General features: G+C 44.9%; 1 protein-coding gene across 2 annotated transcripts in view; it reads left to right on the forward strand.

The window, feature by feature from the left end:
- clasp1a (cytoplasmic linker associated protein 1a) overlaps nt 1-17890 on the forward strand; it is a gene marked incomplete at its 5' end in the record, with an annotated part of 114158 nt that overhangs the window by 60081 nt on the left and 36187 nt on the right. Inside the window, 12 exons of one of the 2 annotated variants that reach the window (XM_080019567.1) lie at nt 6890-7030; nt 7128-7201; nt 7530-7622; nt 8244-8389; nt 8958-9093; nt 9785-9855; nt 10884-10943; nt 12249-12326; nt 12928-13095; nt 13962-14008; nt 15067-15237; nt 16720-16752. In XM_080019567.1, the coding sequence (XP_079875693.1) occupies nt 6890-7030; nt 7128-7201; nt 7530-7622; nt 8244-8389; nt 8958-9093; nt 9785-9855; nt 10884-10943; nt 12249-12326; nt 12928-13095; nt 13962-14008; nt 15067-15237; nt 16720-16752 (1218 nt within the window). The remainder of the gene's footprint in view (nt 1-6889; nt 7031-7127; nt 7202-7529; nt 7623-8243; nt 8390-8957; nt 9094-9784; nt 9856-10883; nt 10944-12248; nt 12327-12927; nt 13096-13961; nt 14009-15066; nt 15238-16719; nt 16753-17890) is intronic. The other variant, XM_080019568.1, reaches the window with a different exon arrangement.

A 17890-nucleotide genomic window follows, 5' to 3' on the forward strand; every position in this document is an offset into this window, starting at 1 on the left:
CAGTCCGGTCTGGGACCCCTCTTTCCTCATTTTGGTACCCCTTGCTCTTTTCCCAGTATCCAAGCAACAACATTAGCCAATCAGCCGCTCCTTTTAGGTATTACACATCCTAACGGAACAGGGGCTCTGTTGAGGCACTTATCCTCCCCCTGTTGAAAATGTTGGAGCGCTTTTGGCTGTCTCATTTTCAGTGGAGTCACTGTTTTAAACGGTAATTACCGGAGGCCTTTGAAGATACAGAAAAGGGGCTTATCGGAGAGGGGCCTACTTTAACGGGGCAGATTCAGCCCTTTCTCACAAGAAAATACGTAGAAGAAATATCCAAAGCCTTCCGTTTGGCAACTTTTTTTTTTTCTTGTGTAGATGTCATACCACCCCGGTTGTCCACGAAGTATTTTGTGAGAGCCGGTGTTAAGTTCCATATTAGATATCTCACAGTCATATATCCATTCTGGATTACACGGGGGCAGAGGCAGGATTTCAGGAAAACATTGTCGTGGATTTGTCACTGTAGCGTGAGTTCACGCGGTCGGATAAAGACGGATTGACAAAGCAAGATGGAGAGGGGTCATATTAGGGCCCATATGCACGATTGACCCCTCTTTATGTACGAGTACATCTCTAGAAAGATCAAGAAGAGATTAAACAAAAGAGAGAAGCCATTGAATGAGATACAGAGATAGATATTCCAAGGTAGAGAGATAACAGCCATAACAGAGAGAATAGATCTACCAAATGCTGGTTGCTTTCTTTCTGCAGCCAAACACCATCGGGAAGTTGAGCAACTTTCCGGAAAAAGTCAGAATTATCCCTTAAAATATCATGCACCCTCGGCGACCCGTGAATGACAACACATTAGCTTTCTGCGCTGACGGCTCCCCCTTCTGACCTCTCAGCAGAACAAGCCGTCATTGTTGTGACATAACGGCGATCAGCAGTCATCTGTCTCTTATGTAAGAGCGCTGGCTGCAGGCTGGAAGCCCGGAGCCCCCAGGGCAGACCTGGCCTCCAGCTCCTGGAAAGGAACCGTCTGAAAGCACCGTGTGCAGATACGCACCGTGCTGCAGAGGAATCTGTACTGAGAGAGAGGGTGGGGTGGGGTGGGGTGGGTGGGTGGGGGTTTGGGGCCAGAGCAAGGGACAGGGTTGTGGTGATGCTGCTTCGGCAAAATATCCAGGTATGACGCGTCCGTATTTGTGTTGAGTGCTGACACCCGGCGGACGAATGAGGCAGCGCATCCTCATTTCCCTTTACTTGGCAGCGACTCTACATGGGTGCATTCAACTTTTCCCGAGCTGAGGAACTAAATCTGCTTTTCAAAATGAGCCAAAACAAAAAAAAAGAGCTTTGAACAATGAGTGAGCTGAAGTACTGCTCATGGTTTTGCGTAATTTCTTTTGCGGGTAATATCTCGCCCTGCTCTGCTGCTTCAAAGGAAAGTGTACTCATTACACAGAATAATAAATCCACATCAGAGAAACTGTTTCCTCACAGCAATCCCCTGAATAAAAGCTCAGCCAATCTCCTTATCAGTCAATCATTCTGCCATTATTCCTATCTTTCCAGACATGTGCAAGTGTGAAAAAGAATGTGTTGTGTTCTTAAAACACTTTTGGAACTTAAAATGGGATGCGTGGCGTGCGTCTGTTAGGGTAGTTGTTTACAGTCAGTGTAGAATAGAGTCTCCGTTCGAAGAAATTGGTGCCGGTCCCACGTGTCCTGGAAGATTTCAATGTCCTGGACAAATGGGAGAGATTCGAGTCAAAAATTATCTGTGTTTATCAAGCTGAAAAACAATTGATAGGCAGGTTATATAGAGAATGACATCATCAAGGCATGTTGATTTATTATAATTTTTTTGGAATATTCAAGATAAAATAAGTCCGTTAGTTAACGCCACATGTGTGTTTACAAGCACAACCTGCAGGCGCTGCTATATATCGACAAATGTGATTGGAAAGATCAGCTTAGGATCGTCGAAACTGATGAAATTAACAGTTATGCAGAATTTTTTTATCTAAATGATCGAGTCCATTTTATTTCGACATAGAGGGGAAAAATATCGCGATAATTATCGTTATCATTGAATCGCCCAGCACTAATTAAAACTGTGCATAGAGGGAATTATTTTCACACACAAACATAATGATCAGAGAGATTTCAATATGTCGGACTTCAACAGGTTTTCCCAGTCAAAAACCTGTAATTACCGGATAATGGAAGCTCTGGTGTAGAATAGATCAGCGGTTTTGAATCTATGGGTCACAGTTTAGGGGCCAGGTGGGGTCCATGAGGCTAGAGTGGGTGCATTTATAGTATAGTATAGAGAGAAATACAATCGACATCATCTACAACATTGTTCATTCATACCGTTAATATTTTCTAGTGATCAATACTTGATCACAAAGCCCGGTGCTGAGCAGCAGATATAATCGCTGCTCACATGCTTTTGGGCGGGTCAGCGATGATGTTAGAACCTCTGTTGGATAAGGGAATTCTGTCACCCTCACCCTTACCTCAGATTGATGACGTGGCACCCCGAGAGAGAGAGTGTGTGTGTGTGTGTGTGTGTGTGTGTGTGTGTGTGTGTGTGTGTGTGTGTGTGTGTGTGTGCGTGTGTGCGTGTGCGCGTGCGCGACTCATACTGTGCTAATTGCTTCCCCCGACACGCTGATAAATCAGCTTGACATTTGTGTCAGCGTTTGAGAGTCTGACATCCCCGGACGCTGTAATCAATACTCTTCCTGCGAAGGTGTTCCACTTAACGGCCTCCAGTTGAGACCTTCGGAGGGAGATCGTGAGCTCCCGCACGCGCAGTTTTGGATAAAATGATCCTCCATTATGAGGTGCAGAGATCGACTCCTTCTGAGACCGCGTTTGAGTCATTTTCTTATACCAGGAAATGGGTCTCATTGTGTCCCTGTCATGGCGATCAGACGGCTGTTCCTTGAAGAGCTTGTGTTTCTGGGTAGCCTGGATGGAGTCATGGAATCATTCCTTGCTCCGATAACATAGTATCAAAATAACGTTTATTCACAAGGAACAAATTAAGTTGCCGTAAGTTTCTGCTGCTCCTGCGATTGTCAAGGATGCATTCGGAGGGAGCTCTGAGGGCGACTCTGCCTCTGGATTGTGGGTCTAAGGCTTAGACCCACAATCCAGAGGATTAGACTCTGAGGTATTTTAAACCTGGAAATAGTCAATGTTTGGTCAGATGGTTCCTGGAACACAAAAGGCAACTCTTAACTAAAGCGTTAATTAAAAAACGATCGCAAAAGGAAGCCCCTCAGGATGCCACTTCCACCGACCACCTCTGGTCGCACTCTGATCGCCACGATCTCTTTGTGACGCCTGTTACAATGGCATCAACATAAGAGAAGTCAAAGTAAAAGTAAACCCTGGTGTATAGCTAATACTCCGCAACAGGGTGTACATTGTGGATATACTCTAATGTAAAAAGGTTTTCATGTATTGTTTCCGCAACAGTATCACTGCCGCCTGTCTTGTGTTTAACATAAATGCTCCATGCCTCCGGCCCACTCGGATGTCCTCAACCGTAACCCTACGGTACGTTAAAAAGCATAGGAGCTACCGAAAAAAAAAACCCAAAACGTAAATAATCTAAATCTGCCCTTCTATTTATCTTGTGTTATGGATATACAGCTGATATTGTTGTAGCCGCCCTGTAATGTGTGTACTGATCCTCAGAGGCAGGATCTGTGGAGGCAAAGAATGAGGCCCACTGTCGAGGCGAAACCCTGTGACACTTCCACATTTATTACACCCGCAAAAATGAACGGCGGTGGAGTCTTGGAACAGCACGGTTCGATTTCCGCGATCGCAATCGCGCCACAAGCATTCGACTTGTGTTCGAGACTTCCAGCGCTTGGGATTTCACGCATCCTTTCAGGGTGAAACTTGTCCCGATGAACACAGAGCTGCTGTTCTGCTGGAACGGATCAATCAAGCGGGTCATTGGTGCAGCCTCGCAGTTTGGAACTTGCAACAATAAGGCGGACCCCCGGCCCCCGGAGAGAGCCGCGCAGAGAAGGGAAGGAAGAAAGGGACGATGGGTTCTGGATGGGTTCTGGATGGGTTGGGATGGGTTCTGGATGGGGGTCCGGGCTGTTTGGTGTTTGTTGACGTCGACGGCGTCAGCATCAGCGTGCGGGAAGCGCTGCCGGTAAACACAGAGAGAAAGTGAGGGTGACGTCACTGTGGGCAAGACACATGAGAGCTCTCCCTCCCTCTCTCTCTCCCCCTCTCGCCCTCCCTCTCCCCCCCCCCCCTCTCTCCCTCGCTCTCTCTCTCTCTCTCTCCCTCTCTCTCTCTCTCTCTCTCTCTCTCTCTCTCTCTCTCTCTTTCTCTCTCTCTCTCTTGCCCCCATTTCTATCATTTCTTTATTTTTTTCCTCCTCTTGTTCGCCAACTTGGTTCCAATCACCCTTCCTTATTTTGTTTCCTAATGCCTCTTTTCTCCGCGCATACATTTTCTTTCTTTCTTTCCCTACTCTATTCCCTTCTTATTTGTCCTGCTTTCTTCCATCATCCTTCCTCCTTTTCTTCCCTAATGCTTTGCTTTTCTTTTTCCCTCTCATTTGTTTTCTCATGTGCTTTCACACACACACACACACACACACACACACACGCTTCTAGCCGATTGACAGCTGAGATCGGAGGGGAAAGGGCTTAAGGGGCAGTTAGTCTGGCACTCTGTGCACGCAACATGTCATACACACACACACACACACACACATACACAGTCACGAACAGTGCACGGACACACATACACACACACAGGCAGCACGTTAGTGCACGGTGTTGTGGTGACGGAGATGAGTGTTGAGAGGAGGAGCACAGGTCAGAGAGAGCGACAGTCATGCTGCGGAGGCTGGTGTGCAAGAGGATCTGCGCTCGTAAGAAACCTGCCTTCCTTCATCTCTCTCTCTCTCTCTCTCTCTCTCTCTCTCCCACTCTTCTCACTTTGTTATGTGCCGACCCTTTTTAAAATAACTTTCTTCTTTTTCTCGCTGCTTTACAATCTATCGCGCTGCTTTTATTTCTTTCTTGACACATTGCAGTTTGTCTCCCGTCTCTGCCTTTTCCTCGTCTCCTTCTTTCTCTTTTGTTTTCCATCTACAATAACTCTCTCTCTCTCTCTCTCTCTCTCTCTCTCTCTCTCTGTCTGAGTTGCAATGTCACTGTGATGACAGTTAGACTATGCAGCAGGAGAGTTGGGGTGTGTGTGTGTGTTGTGTTTTACAGTGTGAGCCTGTTTCATCCCACTCTCTATGTTTCAAGGACTTTTTCGGCTAATGTGTTGTTCTGTTTTGGGTAGCTCTTTACGTCTCTTTCCTTTTTTAAACTTTGATGCAGATTAGCATTTAACGGTTTAGTGAGGTATCGCAAACCTACTGTTGTTCGCTCACATTGCTGTTGCTCTGTGAAATTGTCCAAAAATCCATGCTTTAATTAGTGAGAGTCACTGTATTATATTGGTCATGTATTATGAGCTTATCAGAACAGATATTACTATGAACACAGGCACATGGAGCCAATAGGTCATAACAACCTAATTATATGTGTGATTTAGATTTTTTTTTGTATGTGAATGCGAACAATCATATCTATTGAACCAGTACACAGTACACACGAATATTATATTATATTTATTCAAATATACAGGATATTCCAATATTGAAATGAGCTCGTCGGCTACTCTAAACAGGCTTTAACAGAGTCCTGTTTTCCTGCTCTGTTCTATAACATAACTGGAGCTCAGGGCAGCCGTCCAGCCATATCTGCCGTGCGCTAATCCCTCGCGCTGTCCACTCCTGGCCGCCAATCCAGATTAAATTCAGTTGGTCGGAGGGACGGAGAGGGTCAGACACGCACGGTGACACGTCAAGATCCAGGGGAGCTGCCGAGCGACCTGACGGAGGCGGAGGTCACCCGGATCAGATCCCCTCCGCCCCGGATTATTACCAGTCGGGTGATAATTATGATGACCTTGGAGCGGGTCTCTCTGAATTATTATGAATACCTTAAAAAATGTATCTTGTACAGCATGGAGCCAGCGAGTGGATTTACAAATACAAGAGTAGAACCAAGAGATGGGCTAGGCGCTATGAATTGAAATAATATTGATGTTGTGATTGAACAAGGCACCGATCTTCATCCCCTCAATACTGTCACTTTATGCTATTATGCTGTTTATGCTATTACTATGCAAAAACTAAATATCGATTGGGGTTTTGATGATCTAGATATCGCAGATAGGCTGAGGTTTTCTAGGTATCAACAGCTGAATTACAGAAAAGTTGACCAGTTTTTCCGAAGGTGGTCAATAGGATCTGTTGCCTGCTTGTTACAGGCACTATCACACACACTTTAAGATTGCAGTGCGGCTTATCAACGCTGATTGAACACTGTGATATTGAGACTGACGTCACTCGTGGGATCAGAGAATAAAGCTATATGCCCAATATGTCAGTCGGTTAACTCTGTAGCATTTGACAAATGAATGCCTAGAATTAATATGAATATTGAGTCTTTACATGCCCCCAATTCATGGTATTTATTTATTATTAATATTTATTTGTTTGTTTGTTTGTTTGTTTGTTTGTTTGATTATTTATTCAATGCATCACATCACAAAAACAGTAGAGAGGAACAGAGGGTGCGGAGGGGGATCATACATGGAGTGTTGTGGATTTAGGAGCCATTGTTATAATATCATATATATATATATATTTTTTTTTTTCCTTCTGTCTATTTCTCAGCTGTAGCTTGCCGCAAACATGCTGGCCTTCCCATGCTTGCCCTATGGTCCAGTTCTGTAGGGTCGATCGTAAACCCCCATCCCTCTGTTCTCCATCCTGTTCCTCCAGATAAGAACTTCGAGGATGAGGATTCCGTGGATGGAGGCCGGTCCTCCTCGTCCACGTCCTCCAAGGCGCCCCCCAGTGGCAGGAGGACGGTCGTGAGCTCCGTCAGGAGGCCCAGCGCCACCTCGTCGACCAAGATTACAGGTGAGGGCTCAGTCCGTCCGCCCAGCGACTCCACATTATCTTAGTGTCTTTAACGGTTGTACTTATTGATATTAATACTTTGTCTCCTTTTTCTCAGCCAAAGAGGCGGCCGCAGGCGCTGTGGATGAGGAAGACTTCATGAAGGCCTTCGAGGACGTTCCCTCCGTTCAGGTAGGCTGGGTCTTTTCACCTGAAACCATCACAGGAAATACAGAGCTGCAGCCAACGGAAGAACGAGGCCGTGCACACTCAATAGGCTCAGGACTTGATCTCAAACACCTTAACTTATAACTATAACTATAACTTATAACTTAACGATTTACTATTTTGATGGCCACAAGCTTGCATGAACCTAAAGCCGACTAATGACTGAAATCCAAAGACAAGAAAACTACGCATCTGACATTTTGAAAAAGCTCGACTCATTTAAAAGTTTTTACTTTTACTATTTATCCCAAATCAAAGCTCTTCTGTCCCCCGTGTGTTTCCTCCTGTGCAGTTCTACTCCAACAGAGAGCTGGAGGACCAACTGACCAAGATCAGAGAGGTGCTGTCAGATGAGAAACATGACTGGGAGCACAGAGTTGCAGCGGTATGACTTTTAGTTAAAGAAATATATACAGTATATATATATATATATATATACACACATATATAACCTGCATGCACATACTATATACTGGAATATACTGGAAGTCTGTTTGAAAGAACACAATTATCCCTTTGAGAACACATTTAAACTTGCCAATCAGTTAAGGCCAGTGCTTGTTGTCATTTCTTAAATGTGGTCAATCTGCATTTAATTCTTATCCAGTTCTTATTGTATTAATTGTCTATATAACTGTCTTTGAAATCTGTGAAGTGCTTTGTAACCTCTATATATAAGTATATATAAGTGCTATATCAATAGTTATTATGATGATGATGATGGTTGTTGTTGTTGTTGTTGTTGTTATTATTATTATTATTATTATTGTTATATATTCCCACAACCAAGTGTCAAATCAAATGTAATATAGTGTCAGAAACAGCCACTCATACTGTATGATAATATGTAAATGTCGCCGCCTAGTGGCAGGATCAAAATGCAGCAAGACCTTGGTATCTACAGTGCGTGTGTTGCGTGTAAGATGTTACACTGGTGTTGATCCAGTCATTAAATACACATCTAGTATCCTCATCTTCATGTTCGCTTGTTTTGAAATTTACACAGCTGAAGAAGGTGCGTTCTCTGATGATGGCGGGGGCGGTGGAGTATGAGGGCTTCCCCCAACAGCTGCGTCTCCTGGAAGGCCCGCTGAAGCTGTCTGCCAAGGACCTGCGCTCCCAGGTGGTCCGTGAGGCCTGCATCACGCTGGGGTAAGACCGGGGTTCTACCCCTTTACCCCCCCCCCCCCCCCCCCCACTTCTACCAGTTGACTACAGGCTGATGAGGAGGAACCCTGGTCGTAGAACCATCAGCTCCATCCATCAGCGTCCACTGATCTGAGACTGTCAAAAATTAACGGAGCAGAGACACTGAATTAATTCAAAGGGCGTCAAGCTGCTGGATGGAGGTGTGGAAGGGTGGAGGGATTGAGGGATGGAGGGATGGAGGGATGGATGTGTCTTTCCTGCTCGAGTAATGTTACAGCTGCACCAACTGTATTTCTACAAGCCTACAGTGTGGACTCCAGGCTGAGGTAGACCGGATTTGGGGTTTTGCCCCCGGAATGAAATGGTCCTGTGGGCGATCACAGCTTCCAGGGATTGTTATTGATTTTGTTTTCTCACGCTCTCCCTTCTGTCCGTCGTGCTTTCCTCCACTGAAATATGTCTTGTTGGACCAAAAATAAAATGAACTTGCAATAGCATAAACAGCTCTTCAAATATGACCTCACATGTTCTTATTCCTTCTTACAACCTGTCCTTTTTGTCCGCCTTTCAGACATTTGTCATCATTGCTAGGCAACAAGTTTGACCACGGCGCGGAGGCCGTGATGTCCTCGCTGCTCAACCTGGTGCCCAACAGTGCCAAGGTCATGGCCACGTCCGGGGTGGCCGCCATCCGCCTCATTCTCCGGGTGAATATCCGTCGCTCCGCGTGTGAACAGCCTCCAAAAGTCTGGAGGGTCGAAATGTCTCTAAAGGCGACGTCTTCCACTGCTGTTACATAACCGAGTGGCCCCAGGTCGGACCCAGACGGAAACGCCAATATTTTCTACCGTCACTACATACTGTAACTCTACCCATCATGCGTCACTTCACTTTGAAAAAAGAACTGAAGTACAAAAGGTAGAGAGCCCTCGAGTGCAACCTCTCACAATGTCGATTCATTAGTATCTTCATCTACATCCGGCCAGTCAGGCTGAAGGTCAGGTCAAGAATATTCATCAGGATGGGACCACGCCCATCTCTGTTCTGGAGATGATCGAGGGGATAAAACTATCGCAAACGTGGTATTATTTTTATCATTTACAAAAAGAAGAATAATAATTGTTGCCGAATGTTAATAACATATATTATATACATTATATATATAATTCTGAGTTCAAGCCGTAGAAATCAAAGGTCGAGTCTTTGCGTTGTTTCTGAAAGGCACCGGAAGAGACAGGAAGTGGTTTGTGCGAGTTGAATCAGCCTCGTCGTTCGCAGCCGCTGTGCGCTTCTGCCATTTTATTCCATTTTACTTTAAAACACAAAAAATGCCAATTCATCCGTGCCAATAGAATATAACTGTAAGATATGACTGTGCCTGTATTTTCTCCCTCTCAGCACACACACTATCCTCGTCTCATACCTATCATCACCAGCAACTGCACCTCCAAGTCAGTGGCCGTCAGACGGTAAGTCCCCCCCACGGTGATTGGGTGATTGGGTGATTGGGTGATTCAAAACTTTCTAATCAAAGGTCCAAAACCAGAACACTTGTTTTTTTTTTTTTTATTAGCGTTAAATGAAAAAGACACCTTATGTCACGCTACTTAAAAAGATGATGGATTGTCCTTGCATGATATTGAAAATCTGTGTGAATTATGATGTCGATATGAATTTTGTCTCCGCTTTGTCTCGGCGGGGTTTGTTCATTCATTTATTTTACATTCTTGAATTTATTCATTTCATTTATTTATTTATTTATTTATTTATTTATTTATTTATTTATTTATTTGTAATTGTTTTAATTGTCATTTTATTTATTATTTGATGTTATTATTAATATTGCCTTTTTTCATCCATACTAATATTAATACAGTGGTACCTCGACTTACGACTGTAATTAATTGGTTCTAGAAGAACGGTCGTGTGTTAAAACAGTCGTACGTCGAAGCAATTTTTCCCATATGAATTATGAAATCATGAAGGGTGAAAATAAACAAAATACACAGAACAAACACAGTAAATATGAAAAATATCAATGAGCCATGAACTACGTGCACACACCATGTAGGTCACCCGCTGACTGACTGCCGACTGGCTGCTCACTGACTGACTGCTGACTGGCTGCTGACTGACTGACTGACTGCTGACTGACTGACTGCTGACTGACTGGCTGCTGACTGACTGCTGACTGGCTGCTGACTGACTGACTGCTGACTGACTGCTGACTGACTGGCTGCTGACTGACTGGCTGCTGACTGACTGCTGACTGGCTGCTGACTGGCCGCCGACGCGCCAACCGCAAATTTCCACGGTTGTTTCTTGGAGCAGTCGGTCGCATGTCGATACAAATCTTGGCGACTATCGCTGCTCGTATCTTGGATTAGTCGTAAGTAGATGAAGTCTTACGTCGAGGTGCCACTGTAGTACTAATACTTGGAAATGTACTGTGGAAGTCCGAGGTTTTTCCAAGTGTTTCCTCTTGTCCCTCGTCCAGACGCTCCTACGAGTTCCTCGACCTCATGCTGCGAGAGTGGCACACGAACACACTGGAAAGGTGAGGAACCTGGACGCCTGTGTGTGTGCATGTGTGTTGTGTTGTATGTCAGTGGTGTCACGGAACGTAGTTGATCCATGTGAGCATGTGAGCCACCGATTAACTGCAAAATGTGGCCACGACAGCGAAATACAGTTTTACAGCCGCTGTCACTTTTTTAAAGTCACAATTCCCCAAATGTGGATGCAGAGTTGCAGGGAAACAAGGACGGACGACACAGATGCTGCTGTTTTACTCTGAAGCACAACGACTGCTTCACGGTGCGTGGCGCTGTGCTGCTGCTGCGTTACCGCATGTTGGGAATGAGCTGCTCAACGTCGTCGCTTTGCGTCTGCCCGTCCTCCATTTTTGGGACGGTCGAGATCCGCTCGTAAACAAATGCAGTGTGTACTGAGAGATGCAGACTTCTCTACAAAATCAACCGTAACTTGTTTCATTCTGAACCCGTTTTGATGAGATTTGGTTTGTTATAAATGTGACAAACTGGGGGAGGATCAAATCCTATGTTTTCATTCACGACCATGTTTAAAAGAAGAACGTTTCATGCGTGGCTCATGACACACTTTGATTTAACAACTGAGTATTCAGTATTTTATATATTTTAAGATTTTATTCAAACATTGGACAACTTGTTTTCATTTAAGACCATGGGCAAAAGTTCCTTACTTCAGGTGTTTTACAGAGGAAATGGAAGGCAAAGTTGTGTTTTTTAATTTTTAATTAATTTTTTTGCTGATCAGAAAAATGATCAGATCTGTGGCTCAAAACGGTGATATGATCCAGACCGTGAGTTTTGTGATCCATCGCACCAGGGTGTGTGTGTGTGTGTGTGCGTGTGTGTGTGCGTGTGTGTGTGTGTGTGTGCGGCTGCACACACACCAGTAGCGCGAGGTGCTTCCTCCCCCCTTGGTGGCATTTAAAGTTGAGCTGTGGTTTTAGCTCTGCTGCGTGGCTGATGAGGCCGGTGAGATTGATGAGTCCCAACAGATAAGTCTCCCTCATCCTCATCATCATCATCACCCCCGTCATCTTCATCATCACCAGCATGCCACTTGACGACGTCCCCCGATTAGTTACCGTGACAACAATCTCGGCTCACACTTTAAAAAGCCGCCGTTGCACACGGGGTTCGGCCGCATTCTCCCCGGGGACCCAGAGGACGATAGAAGACGAGAAGAACTGATTCGTTACTTCGGTTCTGCGTAAAGAAGCGTTTTTGGGGCAGCGCTCGATTGAATTCCACGCAATCAAAACCGCCCGGAGTTAACTCGTCGTCCTCCTCACCATGTTCCCCTACCACCCCAGGCACGTGGCGGTTCTCACCGAGACCATCAAGAAAGGCATCCACGACGCCGACTCCGAGGCCAGGTCCATCGCTCGGAAGTAAGTGACGTTAAATGAAGTGACGTGATGTGAGGCGGGGGGGCCACAGGGGGGCGCTCCTGGTCAAAGTGACTCGACCGTTCCCCGTAAAGTCTGCGTTCCGCCTCTCCGCGCATGGGCGTCGCTCGGAGACCGGGGCGTGGCTGTTTGCTTTGATGCGCGTACCGATTTTGTGTATAACCTCACGTGTCCACGAGGGGGGCGGTGTCGCATTTGGTGAACGAAGACCGTATGTATGTGACAAATAATCTCTTGAACTTGAACTTGAACTTGAAGATGTACAGAAAATGTAGAAGAAATCTGTTTAAAAAATTTTTTTTAATTTAAATTTTTTTTTTTTACTTTATTTGAAAACTTTAGACACCAAAAATATGGACACGCAAATAAAAAATTCCGCCCCCGGAACCCCATCGCCAAGTCCCGTTTCTAATCTGCGGGGTTTTCCCTTTCCGTTTCGAACCCGCCTCCCGACAGGAAGTTGAACTTCTTCCTTAGAAGCCGTGTAAAATGCAGAAAAGGCGCGATTGGTTTGTACATATTTAAGAGCTCGGGGACCTTGGATCCCCGTGGATGGCATCCCAACCCGCCTCCCTGTTCCCAGGTGCTACTGGGGCTTCCACGGCCACTACAGCCGGGAGGCGGAGCATCTGTTCCAGGCGCTGGAGTCCACCTATCAGAAGGCTCTGCACTCGCACCTGAAGGGCTCGGACAGCGTGGTGTCACTGCCCCAGTCCGACCGCTCGTCCTCCTCCTCCCAGGAGAGCCTCAAGTAGGACCTGTCTGTCCGCCTGTCTGTCTGTCTGTCTGTCTGTCTGTCTGTCTGTCTGTCTGTCTGTCTGTCTGTCTGTCTGTCTGTCTGTCTGTCTGTCTGTCTGTCTGTCCGTCCGTCCGTCCGTCCGTCCGTCTGTCTGTCTGTCAGTGTCTCCCAGGAGAGCCTCAAGTGGCACCTGTCTGTCTGCCTGTCTGTCTGTCAGTCTGCCTCTTTCTTCCTTCCTTCTTTTTCTCTTCCGTCCTTTCTGTCCGTCCGTCTGTCTCTTTCTTCCTTCATTCTTCCTTCCTTCCTTTCCGTCCGTCTGTGTGTGCCTTTCTTCATTCTTTCTTCGTTCATTCTGTCTTTCTTCATTCTTTTGTCGTTCTTCCTTTCTTTCTGTCTGTCTTTCTTTCTTCCTCTCTTCATCACTTTGTGTCTCTCTTTCTTCCTTTCTGTCTTTCATTTGTTGTTTGTTTCTTTTGTCCTAAATTTTTTCAGGATTCTTCCTTCAAGTTCTTTCTTTCCCTCCTTTATTCCTTTCTTGTTTACTCACTTCCTTATAATCACCCTCCTCTTTTTCCTCTACTACTTTTCTCTCTCTCTCTCTCTCTCTCTGTCTCTCTCTGTATTCTCATATCTGAATAATCTGCCATGTTGACAATGATTGTCAAGACATTCATAATTTTTATAGTCCCATTTATTAGCAGCCGATTGTTATCTTTAACGCTGTGCTCTTCTGTTAGTTTTGGTTTTGCATTCATTTTGTCTGTTCATCCACTGCCGTGCTCATCGTCTTCCCCTTCGCTCTCGCTCTCTCCCTCTCTCTCGCTCTCTCTCTCTCTCTCTCTCTCTCTCTCTCTCTCTCTTGCTCTCTCTCTCTCCAGCCGGCCTTTCTCAGTGAAGAGCGTCATCGGAGGAAGCATGACGAGGAGTAAGTCGGCTTCTTTCTTAGTCTGTTTAGCTCGTCATCCCCACGTCGCTCCCCTCAACCCTGGACACCCACCTCCACCAGTTCGTACTCTTACCCTTTGCGCGCGCGTGGTGCCGCATCGCACGCCCCTCCGTGGGCGTTTGCTGGCACATTGTCCGCCGCGGTATTCTCAGGAACCACGGGTGGCGCTAGAGAGAAAGTACCGCGTGAAGCAGGATGTAGTAACGAAGAAGAGCGCTAGTAGACGCTTGACAGCGCGCAAACACGGCTGCGCGCACAGAGTGGGAGTTCACGGTGGTCAAAGCGACAAAAGCGCCGAATATAATACTCCATATGAACGGTATACAGTGTATAGAATACCTCATTTCCAACATTTTTTCGAATAGTCTCGGCCTGTTAGCAGTAAAGTGTTCTAATTGATGGGAACCAACATTTTAATGAGGCCTGGGTTGAACAATAAAGAACCTATCCTTTATCAAGGGCTTGGAGGCCGGTTGGTGCAGGTGTAGCGTGGGGTTAGGGTTAGGGTTACAGGTATAGCATCTGGGAAATGTGCAGATAACGTACAAGAAGGACTGTTTTGATCCTGTGGTATTGACTGGCATGGAGATTTGGGCTAAATCACATTTTTCAATAAAAATCAGATTGGGGCCTCAGAGACAACGTCTTATCAAATGTGGTCTATGGCACGTATCACATTAAAGGCCCTTGATATAGAAAAGGTTTAGAATCACTGCATTAAGCCCTTCCATGATTGACTCCCACTTCCTGTATATCAGATTGAAGAGATTATGCCATTTGTATATTCCGTATATTTTTTTACATATGTATTTGACTGTTTTGTATTTTTTTACCTATTTGTGTTTTGTATTTATGTTTGGCAATTATTTTATTTTTATTTTATTTGTACTTTACTTTGTGTACTTTGTTATATTATTATTATTATTTTTTTATATATATATTTTCAGACTTAAGCTTTTTTCGAATGCAAATCGTCTATAGAGAAGGCACCAACCCACACCACGTAAAATTCCTGGTTCTTCCTGTCCCGTCCCCAGGTAAGCTGGTGGGCGCCAGGGTTCCCACCACGCCCGGCTCGCTCCAGCGCTCCCGCAGCGACATCGACGTCAACGCCGCCTCCAGCGCCAAGTCCCGCCTCTCCACCGCGCCCTCCGCCTCCCCCTTCAACTCCGCCGCCGCCCTCCCCCCGGGCTCCTACGCGTCGCTAGGTGAGGTACCCAGCATGCTCCTCTTCTGACCGGAGGCAAACCTAACGGCAGTCGCCGAAATTTATAATTCCCTTGGCGATTGAGTGTCAAATCATTTTGATCAACAGTTTATTTGCTTATTTTAATTTTAATTTTTTTTAAACCTCTATCAAAGTCTGAGTCTATAATAGTGTAATAATAGACATAAAAAAAAACATTGTTGATTTTCAAACCTTAAAACGTGAGAGGCATTTCCAATGAAGGAATGCGCCAACTTTGCATTGTATTTGTTGCCATGTTTCTCACATTGGCATAAAACTCCCCTTCAATTTTGAATGGAAACATTAATGTGAAATCTATTGATTTTTACACAATGAACTTCAATGATACCATTCAGTGATTATGTGTATATCACTCAACAGCACAAAAAAAAACATTATTGAGAAAGGATGGACGGCTGTTTTGGAGGCGCCTCGTAAAACTTTGACTGAAATGGTCAAAGATTTTATATTTTTCCTCCTTTCATCCTGTGAGTATTATATAACATTCATTCAGTTTAATAGCATGCAGCTGGAGAAGACAGAGTTTTGGTTTTTTTACCCGAAAATAAATCAGTGCGTTTGATTTGGCAATGCTGCAGCGCCACAGATTTGAGTTAGCTGGTTAGGGGGTGGGGGGGGGAGGCTGAATTTAAAATGAGCGCTATCAACTGAAAACAACGAATCATTTTTCCCCTTCGACTTCAGATTCTTTGGGGTTTTTTATACTTAAAATATAAACAACAAACAATATGATTATTTTATTTTTATTTTTTTTATCAGTTGAAACAAGTAATTAGTTACAGGCTCGATCTACCCAAACTTTCACCAGTTAATAGAGCGGTTATCCTTCACAGTGCCTCCCGTCTTGATGAAGTGCGGAGACATTTTCCGCCCAAATCACCGTTTTTTACGGTGCGACGCCGTCTGATTAGTACTCAACTGGAGACGTCGTTAGCGTGTTCTGTCGAGCGGCAACCGTGCGGACGGCGACCAAACGCTTCAAAGACAAAGCTAAAATGTCTCAAGCTTTCCCAGAGTGATGGAACGTCGCCAAAACCCGACGAGGTGGTATTTCACCAACGTTCTTACGTCAATGAGGATTGATCAGGATTAGTAGGCGTGCTCAAATGCCCCCTAACCAACCCCCATCCGTCCCCAGTGGCTTCCTTCGCTTCCCTAATGACCGTTGACTAATGACGGAGGCTCCTGGCTCTCACATTTACACACGCTCGCACACGCTCGCACACACACACACACACACACACACACACACACACACACACACACACACACACACACACACACACACACACACACACACACACACACACACACACACACACAGACGCTCCCTTTCGCTCTCTCTCTCTCTCACCTCGTATTCTTCCTGCCTAAATCTGCTACTAACGTCTTCCTCTCCTCCCACTCGCTGCTCCAACGCCTTTCTTTAATGCCAAAAAAGATGGCACGCCTGGTAAAATCGATGGTAAGACGTGTGTGTGTGTGTGTGTTGTAGTAAAGTCCAAGTAAAAAAGTGAAGTGTGTAATGTATGTGCGAGTGTATCTCTCCATCCGTCAGGGGCTCCACTCCTCTAACCTCCTTTTCCTTCACCTCCTTTTCCTTCACCTCCTTCATGTCCCTGACCACCTTCCTCTTCCCCCCCTGAAAGTAGCCGTCTACTGTGTGGAGTGCATGGACTGTCTGCATGGATGTCCTCCAACTCTTAACTACTGCCCCCACCTAAAACTACTGCACCCACCTAAAACTACTGCACCCACCTTAAACTACTATACCTACCTTAAACTACTGTACCTACCTTAAACTACTGTACCTACTTTAAACTACTGTACCTACCTTAAACTACTGTACCTACTTTAAACTACTATACCTACCTTAAACTACTATACTTACCTTAAACTACTTTACCTACCTTAAACTACTGTACCCACCTTAAACTACTATACTTACCTTAAACTACTTTACCTACCTTAAAGGGTTGTACCCACCTTAAACTACTGCAACCACCTTAAACTACTGTACCTACCTTAAACTACTGTACCTACCTTAAACTACTATACCTACCTTAAACTACTGTACTTACCTTAAACTACTATACCTACCTTAAACTACTGTACCTACCCTAAACTACTATACCTACCTTAAACTACTATACCTACCTTAAACGGTTGTACCTACCTTAAACTACTATACCTATCCTAAATTACTGTACCTACCTTAAACTACTGTACCTACCTTAAACTGTTGTACACACCTTAAACTACTATACCTACCTTAAACTACTGTACCTACCTTAAACAGTTGTACGCACCTTAAACTACTGTACTTACCTTAAACTACTATACCTACCTTAAACTACTGTACCTACCCTAAACTACTATACCTACCTTAAACTACTGTACTTACCTTAAACTACTATACCTACCTTAAACTACTGTACTTACCTTAAACTACTATACCTACCTTAAACTACTGTACCTACCCTAAACTACTATACCTACCTTAAACTACTATACCTACCTTAAACGGTTGTACCTACCTTAAACTACTATACCTACCTTAAATTACTGTACCTACCTTAAACTACTGTACCTACCTTAAACTACTGTACCTA

Source organism: Zeus faber, assembly GCF_960531495.2.
Source record: "Zeus faber genome assembly, chromosome: 18".
NCBI lineage: Eukaryota > Metazoa > Chordata > Actinopteri > Zeiformes > Zeidae > Zeus > Zeus faber.